At 36.7% G+C, this 12,472-nt stretch overlaps 2 protein-coding genes across 2 annotated transcripts; one reads left to right on the plus strand and one right to left on the minus strand.

Moving 5' to 3' along the window:
- Nucleotides 1-611: 611 nt before the first annotated feature.
- Nucleotides 612-1,667, minus strand: LOC126605926 (uncharacterized). The gene has a single exon (XM_050273379.1). It carries the CDS (start codon nucleotides 1,665-1,667, stop codon nucleotides 612-614), a length of 1,056 nt encoding a protein of 351 aa, XP_050129336.1.
- A 1,811-nt stretch (nucleotides 1,668-3,478) lies between these two features.
- On the plus strand, nucleotides 3,479-5,402 carry LOC126603797 (calcium uniporter protein 4, mitochondrial). Its single transcript, XM_050270758.1, has 2 exons — nucleotides 3,479-4,197; nucleotides 4,644-5,402. Exons 1-2 carry the CDS (start codon nucleotides 3,622-3,624, stop codon nucleotides 5,109-5,111), a joined length of 1,044 nt encoding a protein of 347 aa, XP_050126715.1. The 5' UTR covers nucleotides 3,479-3,621; the 3' UTR covers nucleotides 5,112-5,402.
- Nucleotides 5,403-12,472: the final 7,070 nt, after the last annotated feature.

A 12,472-nucleotide genomic window follows, 5' to 3' on the forward strand; every position in this document is an offset into this window, starting at 1 on the left:
GATTGGGTCTCTGCCCATCCGATCTTGGGTTTTCTTTCCCCACACGATCTTAGATTTCCGATCTTGATTGGGTCTCTGCCCATCCGATCTTGGGTTTTCTTTTCCCACTCGATCTTAGAATTTCGATCTTGATTGGGTATCTGCCCATCCGATCTTGGGTTTTCTTTCCCCACATGATCTTAGATTTCCGATCTTGATTGGGTCTCTGCCCATCCGATCTTGATTCGATCATCATCCCTTGGTTTATACTCTTCAGCTTTAGACTTTAGTCTAAGATTCGAATAAAGTGCAACTTTATTTATCATACAATGAAGAGATGTCAACAGACATCCAGGGACATCCCCTTTGACATGCAAGGAAGACAATAAGGGATTTACCCTTCAACATTGCTAGAAACAGAAATTTAAATACGGAAAACATAAACACGAGAAGCTAAATGTGGTACTTTCTCAAATGAATTGCCCTCCATAGGCGCGGCACATACTGACCTGTTTCTACGTGCCTGAGTTTATAAGCTCCATTTCCGAAAGCTTCAGTCACCTCATATGGTCTTTCCCATATGCGTCCAAGTTTCCCTACATTCAAATCTTTTTTGTTTTCCATGACTTTTCTCAATACCCACTCAAATCTTTCGTGGTAGTGCCCGCTGGAGATGTAACAATAGTCGCGGTGGCCTGCTTTGATTGGATAAATTCCTCTTCCTCTAATCTGATGATTCCATCAGCTCGGGCCATCACCTCCCTCATGTCCAGTGGTGGCGTTTCGATCAATGACCTACACATCTTTGTTCCAGGCAACGCCCCTTCTCGGAATGCCAAAGACGCAGTGTGGGAATCACATTCTGCTAGGGTGGACATCTCTTCGGTGAACCTAGTCATGTAGCTTTTGAGGCTCTCACCAACATTTTGTTTGGTGTTGAACAAGATCGTAATATCTTTTCTTGGCCTCTGATTGCAGACATATTGGGATATGAATGCTTCGCAAAGCTCTGTGAAACTTCCAATAGACCTCGGTTTCAGTTGCCTGAACCAAGTTAACGATGACCCCGAAAGACTTGAGGGGAACAACTTGCACATTAGGGCCTCATCGTCTCCTTCAAGCGCCATTTGTTGTTGAAAGTGGTAAATGTGTTCGACGGGATCAGTTGCACCTTCGAATAGCCTAAACTTTGGTTGGGTGAACTTGGCAGGTTTTTTAGCTTTCAGGATGTTCTCTGTGAACGGCGATTTGCGAATCCCTCTGGCTGCTTCCAAGGCAAGTTCTGCCAGGGTCTGGGGCTTGTATCCCTTCACAATCTTCTCAATTTGTTCTCGCAAATCAACATCCTTTACCTTTTTCGATCCTTTTCCCCTGTGATCCTCTTCGCCCTGATTTTTCGTCACTTCAACACGGTTACTGTATGGCGCGCTACTAGAGCTGCCCCCCTTATCTTCCTCTTCTGCACGTTGTCTCTTGGTGCCGGTTGCACCTTCTACTGCGTTTTTCGCTTCAGCCTTCTTCAACGCCTCCTCTGCTGTCTTTTTTGTTTCACGCAATTCCCTCGTTAGCCTTCTAAATTGTTCCATGGCGAGACAAGGTTCAATATTTTGGGATTGAGACCTTGCGTGTACCGATCGAGTCCTTGTATCTTCAGAAGGATTTGGAACTTCTTGTGTGGATCCAGTCATGTTTATAGCTTGATTTTGTTGCGTTCCCCGGCAACGGCGCCAACTGTTAGAGTGAAATTTCCTACAAGAAGAAATACCTCCACAGATTTGTTGACCGCAATCCTCACGTTCGCCGAATCCTTCTTCGAGATGTCCCAAAATAATCTTCCTCCGCAGTCTGGCGCGAGTACCTGCAAAAGATACTCCGACGCTCAAGTCAGCTGATTGATTTCTATTCTTTGGATTTTCTCGGGTACTCCTCACATCCCTAGTTCTTTTGCTTCTCTCCCTATTTATAGGATTTTGTACTTGAGATTCAAGTACCACGATCGTCTTCCTTCCCCACTTCCTTAGTGGTCATCGTCATATCACTACATGCTTTGGGAACAAGTCCCATGACCTGTCTTCCTCTCCCACTTCTCTTCCGTAGTGGGGTAGTTACCTCGGCACGCACCCTTGTGCTTATTTCTTGTGGGCTTTTTATTTTGCACAACTCTTTTTCCTTAGATGATCGGCCCATGAGTCGAAATTAGGTTTTATCCTCCCACAATATGTCAGTGAAGAAAATAGTTAACTTTAATCGCAAACAGCTCAACTCTCATCTTTTTCTACGTAATCATCAAAATACGCAAACTTACTATCACGCAATTATTGTGACGGCGCTGGATGCTGAGACAAAAACCTATCATACTCATAGAAAAACAGTATTCACATGTCGACAACCAATGCAATTTGTCGACGCACAAATAAAGTTCGGTCAAATCTATATCGAATTTAATATAGCTGGCACAACATGTCGGCGCAAAAGAAAAATCCACTCTCACTTTTTTTTTCAATTTGGAAATTAAAAATGTATATTTGTGTTTAGTACGAGCGATACTCTACACTAATATATACTAATGTAAGAGGATAAATGTTTAAATTCGGAATACAATGAATTAAAGAGGAATATCCTAACCATTATGACAATCTACTACTTATAAAACTTTATATTATTATGTGGCATAACATGATACAATAAAATAACCTTCTCCATGCTTTAGGGAAGACCATATGAGCTTAAAATGGTCTTCTAACATAAATATCATTCTATGACGTCAGTTTATCAGAGTCGTACCTGCAAAGTAGAATACAAATCTAATTGGTAACGTTCAAATCAACTCTACCCGATTTTCTTAATTACACAAATTCTATATTTATTCCTTCAAATATTAAAACAATATCAATAACTTGTTCATTTTCAATAGCTTTTTAAATTTGATAATTTTTCTCTAAAGTAATAAAAAAAATGTAGGCCCCTATTGTTTTCGGATAATGCTTGTGTTTTATGTAATAAGAACTTACTTGTTACCCCACTTAAGATTAACAAACTTTTTTTATTGTCTAAACATCATAATCAAAACTATTCATTTTATTTATCATCATTTAAATATTCTATCTATAAAAAAAATTATTCAATTTTTAAATCTTTTAGTCAATTATATGCATAAAATAAAGTGAACGGTTAGTTACTATCAAATTTTTTTATTGATTTAACACGTATAGACAACTAATCAATCTTTATATTAAAAAATTATTTTCAGATAAAAGAAAATGATAATGCAACAAAATGTAAAATAAAAAATAAAGTTACGTTCCGGATCAGGATCTTCCTGACCAAGCCCATTGGACAGTTGAAATTTTATCTAATGACTACAATTATTATAACTTTTAGAGAGATCCTTTATTTATAACCGTTGGATAAATTTCAACGGCCCGATAGCTTGATCAGGAGGATCCTCACCCTTTGCTGTGGAGAGGATCCTGATCCGTTCCCCCAAAACATAAACGTTAATCTTCCAACAAGTTCCGCTTACGTCGGACACTCAGCCTATAAATAACAACTCCTCACTCCCAACGGCTCAACACTCAAGAGAGAGCGTCATACACACTCACCGTCTGAGCTCTCCCCTTCCCCCTACTTTCTCACTCATCCATGGCGCTCCGTCGAGCGCTTGCTAAGCGCCCATTTGGCGCCACCAGAGTGTCCCTAACGCCACCATCCTCGGTCATTACGGATCACCAAACCATCGTGCCCCCGAATGCCGCCCAGGCGAGTTTCCACAGTGAGTATCTGACCTCGACGGACACACCCCGGAAAGGATTTTTCCGGCGATTTCTCCACAGACAGTCGGCAGCCAAGCTCCCGGAATTCCTGACCGTTCCGGTCGGGGAGAAACTCCGGGAAAAGCTGAGAGGCATCAACATTAGCGCTGATCGGCTCCGTCTCGGCGGTATCAACCCTCCACCGCCAGATCGGGCCCCCAACGCCGAGCTTCCGTACGGAATCTCGGTCAGCGACGCTAAGAAGATTCTGAGGCTTTCTCAGGTGGAGAAGCTGAAGGCAAAGCTGAGGGAGATTCCTGAGAGTTCCATTTCGCGATCGGAGTTCGTTCGGATCTGCGTCGAAGGCTGCGGGAGCGAAGAGCAAGGTGCTGAGTTCGCGAAGATGATGGACGAGTCCGGAAACGTCATCATTTTGGGAAACGCGGTGTTTCTCCGACCGGAGCAGGTTACTACTTATTCTCCCGCCACGTCATTGAATATTCTCTCTGTTGTTGTTTTTGATCTGTAAAATTACGAAATTGACCTTGAGTACCCTGAAACCGTGGAATTTTGGTAGGTCGTTTGGAATTCAATTTTCATCACCCTCGAGGTGGAGGGTTAAGGAACCTTCATTATGGCTGGCCGTTTCACACGTGTAAAAAAACTTACATGTAACAAGAGCATCGTCACTATTTTAGAAAAAATAAATAAAGAGATATTGTCTCATAGATATTTTAAAATGCGTTGAGAATACAATCTGGTACATAAAGTATAATAACATAATTATGACAAGTAATATATCCTACCGTGATGAATTATGAAATGCATGATTCATTTGTCATATCATCTCGTGGCATATAGGTAGTTTTCTTTTTGGTTTATGTCTGACAAACTTTGTCATTTTTTGTACAGGTGGCAAAATCAGTGGAGAGCATAATCTCACAAACCATGCCCACCCCGAACGATCCAAGAAGAAAAGAGCTGCAGCAGATGGAAACTCAAAAGATGGTAATTGACCAAAAAGCCAGGGCCCTGGTCCGTGGTGAGCTCTACTGTGGGCTGGGCTTTTTGTTATTTCAAACGATCGGGGCCATGAGGCTCACTTTCTGGGAGCTGAGCTGGGATGTCATGGAGCCCATTTGCTTCTTCGTCTCGTCCATCGACTTCGCCTTGGGCTACGCCTTTTTCCTCCGGACATCGACGGAGCCCACCTTCAAAGGGTTCTTCCACCGTCGCTTCAAGGCCAAGCAACGGCGGCTCATGGAGGCTCATAAGTTCGATGTCGAAAAGTACAACCAGCTCCGAAAAGTGTTTTATCCGAATTCGGATCATCCGGCGTCGTTTCATCACGAAGAAGGGATGGTTATGGGATCATCGTAGTATGCCTAGGTTAATAAAACTTCTATTAGACTTAAAAGCCTAACAAATTTTGAGTTTAAAGAGTAATGGTCGATTGAACAAGCAAACCAGTCGGCCTTGGTTTATAAATTGTGGTTCGGACATGTTTGGACTTTTTAAGAACTGTTGAGCCAAAAATCGATCTCGGGCCGATGACAAAACTTTCGTCCGGCGATTGGAAACTCGGAATCTTGTAATGAGGTTCGGTTGTCATCCTTCCATGTGTGCAGTAAATTGCATAGTTGAATGTTAAAACAACTTTGTCATGTTTCAGTTAAAGGCGACTTGTTAATTGTTGCGCAAAACATGATATTAGGATATTTAGTTAAGATATTTACATATATTTAACGGGTCAGATCTTTGGCATCACTTTTTTTACATAATTTTTGGCATACGTTTTTGTGAGGCGCACTCTGTAATGTAGTTTGAGATTCGAACCATCTATCTTTTAAAACATCATTCATACATATTCCTTGCAAAAAAAAAATAGACAAATTTAAAATTACTAAGACATTCATTTGTAGTGAAGAAAATAGACTAATACGGTTCTATAAGAAACCCTAAACGCTTAATTCGACGGTCACATAGTTTTAGATTTGGATACTTTTGAGAGAAGACTTAAAACATAAAGGATTCAGATCGTTAAAATACATTATGAAGTGGTATTCACAAAAAAACCATCAAAGATTGTCTATAAAAAATTGTATCACAGATGCGTCCCATATTAATAAAAAAATCACGCAATCTGATAACAAATCTAAGTTCCATTTCCCTTATTAAACAATGTGACAGGTGCCTCTTGAGCCACACACCGTTTAAAAATACGAAAACTATTGTCAAGTGGTTAATTAAAGAATGGTATCTTGTCTACTGGAAAATATTATTCCAAAATTTTGTAATGTTGGTTTCCGAGTTTATAAGGTACAAATTATATACCGATGTCTTAATTTTTAGGAGATTCTTACTTGTCTAGTTGTCTTATACGATAAATCTCATTCTTTCTGTATTTCAGTTATGTGATTCGAGATATACGAAAACATAAGTTTATACACAGTTGTAAGTTAGATTCCTCCCAAGAATGGGTAATTATCTTCGTGTTATTTGTCCGTGCAGATAATCTTCACCACCTTTTGATCAACCTTCATCCACCTTTGATGGTTGACCACGATTTTGGCTAAGTTTATACAGATCAACTCCTAAAAACTCGGCAACTCCTTTCTTCAACATAAATGTAGAAGCCACATTAAAAACAACTTCTCTACAAGACTCCACAAAGCTAGTCACCAAATTGGAGACCCAAGTTTCAATTGACACTTGTAGAGTAATAAAGTGACTCTACAAACATTTGTTTACAATACGTGCATTAGTCTTCCACTTTTAACTTGAACAAAATTTAAAAAGCTAACATTCAATTTTCGCTCCCATATAGGTTAAATATAGCAAGTAATTATCCTATCCAATACAATCTTAGACATCAAACAACACCTTCAAATTTATAGATATTTGTCGATTTTCCCTCCTGAACTAGTAAGGAGCTTTCACTTTGTCCTATGAACTTTAATTTTAGTCAAGCACTCTCCTGAATTTTTATAATTGGCTAATTTCCACTCTGAATTTTAATTTTAGCAAATTACCTCCTGAACTTTCATAATTGACCAATTTCCCTTTGAACTTTAAATTTATATCCCCAATGTAGACAACATATTGTTTTTTCTTTTTCTTTTCTTTTTTTCTGCTAGTTCACTCCATACATATTTTATTTGAATTTAAGGTTTAGTAGGGAAATTGATCAATTATAAAAGTTTATGAAGTAATTGACTAAAATTAAAATTCAAGAGATAAATTGTACAGATAGTCGGCGAAAAGTGAAATTCAAGAGAGGAATTGCCAGTTTCTTACGAGTTCGTGGGAGAGGGTGGAGGAATCGGCCCATACCTCTAAAATCTATAAATACAACATCAAGGTGGAACCGTGGAAGTATAGGACAACTTGCCCAAAAGAAATCTCCAAAGTTGCCAGGCCTATTAAGCCGGCTCGCTTGTTATCGATGATGGAAGAATTTATGGGCCTCCATAAAAACAAAAAGGCATAGATCAATGAAAACAAAATCCTAGATTCAACATTTTCCAGAAACCAAAGAAAAATCCAACAATTTTCCTCCATGCCAACGTTGGCCTTTGGCCAAGTTTTTTGTTGCAGAGAGATTTGGGTGTTCATTTTTCATTGCACATATCGCTTTCACAGAGATGAGAGGAGTTTATGATTTCACATGCACAGTCACTCATTGTGTCTCTGTCCCTAAGAAAAAGATGTTCCATCTCTCATGGCCTTGGACATGTCAATTCAGTGAAAGCATATCGCTAGGGTTCTTGTTTGATACCCATCAACTTTTGTCCTCGTAACAAAACTTCATAATTTTGAGAGCGAAATCGTGTGATAGTTTCCACCTATTTACTTATTTATTAAAAAATTTGGAATTTGTTTTCATAGGTTTTTTTTTTTTTAATTTATATCCACAACCAACAATGGCCCACCGAGTTGTGATTGATATTTGTAGCAAATATATATATTGAGCAGCAACAGCAAGTGTGATGTGTTAGGGCTGCGTGTCTCGATCGCATGATTTCGACTGGCATATATACCAGTTGCCACCCTTTCAAGTTTCTTTCTAATTTGGGATGCAGTAGTTGTCTGCCAATGGACTTATTTATGCGTGCAAATTAGGGTTTGCATGAAGTTATGAACAGGGTCATGGGTATGATCCAAATAGCCGACCTAATTAATCCACGCTGTGAGTTTGAAGTAGAAATAACTTGCATGCAACAAGTATGCACTGTTGGAGTATGATTATGATTTTTACAAGTTGTGTGATAATCTTAGAGTATTTCAAATTACTCTTACATGCACTTCTTATCTTCATGTCTCCTCATATAAGTTTCTTTTGAGTTTTAATGAACATGATGCAATAATGGATATACATCCGGTGCATGCAAATTTACTTCGAATTTAAGCTCTCAAAAGCTATTTGAAGATACACTGTTTTGGGAAAATCTCATTTTTACTCACCCTCCTGCTCCATGATAATTATATAATACACACACACACATGTATCTTTATGCATGCTATAATTCACAAAAAAATGGAGAGTTTTGATATATAGTCATCTTTGATAATTACCGCGTTTTACCACTTGAAAAATGGCTAGCCTGTCCACTTTCCGGATCGCTGCAGGCAAATTAGAAAAAAGTTTATGCCACTCTTTTTCCTTTATGATTTTCGACTTACCAACCAAGACAAGAAATATAAGATTTCTAACTGCTCCATCGAAATTAAGTTTTGCCATGTCCAAACAGTCTTTCCTTATTTTTCCTTGGATGCGATTGAGCCAACGCTTGCAACTTGCAACGCATTAAATATATGAGAGAAATTCAGTCTGAATATGCAGACTGATATGCAGTCTCTCTACATCGCATTTATCAACTTCTTCTCACACGTGTGAATCGGTAACACTATTCCTGAATGATATGAATATAAGTAGATTAGTAACATCACAAGATAATACAACGAACAGATTTGAAAATCTATTCATCTTTCGATATCAATTTCTCCATAATAGATGACATGAATATTGCACATAAAAGGAGATATGTTGATAGTGAACTAACTTCCATAAGTTTTGGATAAGTGATTTATCAAGGAAACTTAAACCAATAGACTAGACTGTTTCTGTAAGGTATGCAGGGTAAATTTATGATTTTTTAAATGGTCACATTATTTTGAAATGGACGATGCAAATCATGCAATGCAAGTTGCAACAACAATAATCAATAAATGGTTTCACAGTATTTTAAAGGAATTATCAGTTTTTATATCTTGTGTAATCTATCAACTGAGATGTTTGCTACCATTGGATTACACTTTGGGTATTTATGATTAAAAATGATTACACTTTCTTATTTAGAAGTGAGAATTGAAATATACTTGGATGTCTTTATTAGTCAACGACGGTGCTCAAATCAATCACACATTGTTATATATCTTAATTTTTTCGTATGGTATTAGAGCTCCGGTTGAGGGGGATTTAGGCTGTAAATCTCCAAGCCTCATATATTTTCAACTATTTCATGCAAAGTCGAATTCGAAAAAGACATTTAGTTTGATATACATTGTTGATCCAATTCTTAATAGCTTAAGTTTCAAAAGAGATAAATTGAATTACACTTAGAATGTCATTAATTAAGACTGTATTCAAATCAATCACATTGTCATATATATATATATATATATATTTTTTTTTTTTTTGGTACAACATCGGGTGGTTTACTTGAAATACTATCATTATACGTGTCATCTTAATTAAATGTATGCATGAACGTTCTTGGTTTGGAAGCCTAAATGTCATCAAACATGGTCCCAACTGGAGACCATAGAGTGAACCAAACATGAAACATATGTGTGATTTATAAACAGAAGAATATAATTATATGCATACATGTAGATATGGATTAGGTGCATCAAACACATACACTACTGTTCCACTGTAGGAACTTGGATTTTGGATTAGGACATTTCATGTGGCAAAAGAGCCCACACAGTGTGGTGTTTGCTTGCGCTTTTCTTTTACCTTTTTGATCAAATAATTTAAAAGGACAAATAATTCTGCCACAATTCCATTATACTTTGTTGGGGTACTACGACTGGGTAGGTACCTACAAACGTTATGTATTTCTTATGAATAATGTGGCTTGTCACAAATTTGTTGAATTTCCTTGCAAATTTGGAACGATGCACAACCCATTGATGGTGGTGGGATCTGCCATCCATAGGATCTTCACTACTCCTCCATGCATGTCTCTTTCTGTTTGTAATCTTCCTCTCAATGAGATCTTTGCTCACTTAATTACATGATTAATCCAATCTTAAATAATATTTAAGGACTATCATTAATTCATTCATCGTTATTCAATCATTATTCAATGCGTTTCTCACATCTATACATTGGAGATTGAACATTTTGTTGTAATCCCAAAAAAAATAAAATAAATGAAATGAAATATAAAAAGCCAATAAATTTACCAAGAAACACATTATCTCTTCCTTTTCTATATATATATATATATATATATATAAACACAAACCAATATTAGGAGGAAGAGAACTGAAATCTCATATGCAAAGATAAATGTTTTTAGTTACTTGAGTTACCAATTTCTTATTCTGCTTTCATTCCTCTAAGAAATAATATGCATGAGTTATATTATAATCTATCAAGAGAAATGATGCCTAGCCCGAGTAAAGGAAATACTAAATTCAAAAGCATATTATCGCTAACCACTTTAATTATCATTTGAAAGTCCAAGTTGTTAACTTTTCTCGCATGGTCTGACTTTTTATATTAAAACTGCATTCTTAATAGATCGATGCTTCGATTCTATGACAACTTTTTCAAACTAAAGACGAAAGAGAAGTTATCATGGCAATTATAAATGCTAGGGAAAAGGACGCAATTAATTTGATTAAACTGAAATAAATTAAAAAACGCACACACACGCGCGCGCGCAATGCAAACACTAGTATAAAGTGTAAACTTCTATATTATTAAGAAATGTAATCACAAAACGCATATACATGCACAATATCTAAACTAACAAAATTCATGCAAAGAACATGAATTAATTATCAGCGCCATTTGTTTCATATTTTGGTTCCAACATTAAATGAATTTTTTGATGCTATTAGATTGCTATGAAATTTGTTCACTTAATGAAAATTCGTCCACCCTACCGAACTAAAATCAGCCTACTCCATCTTAACAACTTTGAAGACGAAGCGAATCACTCCTCCACACATAAGAGACAAAAGAAAAAAAAAAGTATCCTACCCCTCTAAAAATTCTTAACTCTTGATTGTTAGTTGTAGTTAGTTGTTTTTCTGAATTTTCTTGAATATATAGCTGACCTATGCGTACCTTTTTAGTTTGTTGCATGAATGGTAGCTTGATCAGAAAATATCACCTCTTCAGCTCTCCGACATAATCTGAATGAGATTATGGCAGTATACCTAACCGGGACCATTTGCAGCACTCGATCAAACTATGATCCTTCCAGTTGGGGGTAAACCCTAGTACAGTACGCAGTAATCAGCAAACAACACGTAAAAATCCAACAAGAAAATTTTATTTAATAAAGATTTTATATTAATATTCATTTTTGATATGTTGGACGAGCTGTGTTCTAACTAATATATAAGTAAGCGACCACCTTTGTAGACAATGATGGATTAGTTTATGCCTAATTATATAATAAAATAAAATTAAGGGAACACAACCTAATTAGATTTCGATTAAGCAAATGTGATTCGTGAGGGAGAGAAGGTCAAAGTATGAATAAATTAATAAATATACTTAAGCCGAGTATGTAGGTCAGCAAAATACCAAACCCAACTGCCATTCTCATTTTTATGCCCTTCCCCTAAGAAATTCCTGGTTTTAGGTCTTTTATTGGTTTTGAGGTTTTTCGTTGTTGCTTCCATCATCCCATTCAACTAAGAATTGTTCCAACCCAACACTTTGGCATACCTTTTTTTACTTCAGATATATATGTATAATATATTACAAGCTGGTTTGAAAGTTCCTTTCTTGCCCTAATTCCCTTTCCAATGTTCAATGCCACCTTAAGAAGTTAGGCTAGCTTTAGTACCAATCATCGTTTAATTACAACGTTATTAAATCACAGTTAAGTTTAAGTATCACAATATACAAGCTAAGAATGATGACTGACAAGAGATGAGTAGTTTGTGATTAAAAACTTCATATTCAACGACTTATATCTTCAATCATCAAACAAATATTACAATTTTTAAAGTAAGAGTTCGACTCTTGTTCTCTTCATCCATGTTTTAATTAGTTTTCTGTTTTTATAAAGAAACAAAAGACTAAAACCTTTCATAAAATTTATAAAGAATCTTGCTTTTCGAGAGTGTCTTCTTAATTAGAATATTTGTTGGGAATCTCGTGTTCATAAATTATGATTGTTTAGTCTCATTTTCTGTGTAGATCTTTTGACGAAAAGAATCGATATATTTCTGCAGTTTATATAATGCAATGGATCAAAGATGTCATGGGGTTCTCCAAAAAAAAAAAAAAAAAAAAAAAGATGTCATGGGAGTCAACGTTGTTCGAGATGAAAGGGACCAACGACGTTATAATTTCGATAGGCCTAGACATCACATTGACAATAATTTTTTGTGACACCGTCAGAGTTTCCAATTTTTGACCAAATTAATATTTACTTTATGACATAGAGATTTGTAGGCATGGAGTGTATGTGTACCCAACTATCAAT

The sequence above is a fragment of the Malus sylvestris genome, chromosome 15 (genome assembly GCF_916048215.2).
Source record: "Malus sylvestris chromosome 15, drMalSylv7.2, whole genome shotgun sequence".
Taxonomy (NCBI): domain Eukaryota; kingdom Viridiplantae; phylum Streptophyta; class Magnoliopsida; order Rosales; family Rosaceae; genus Malus; species Malus sylvestris.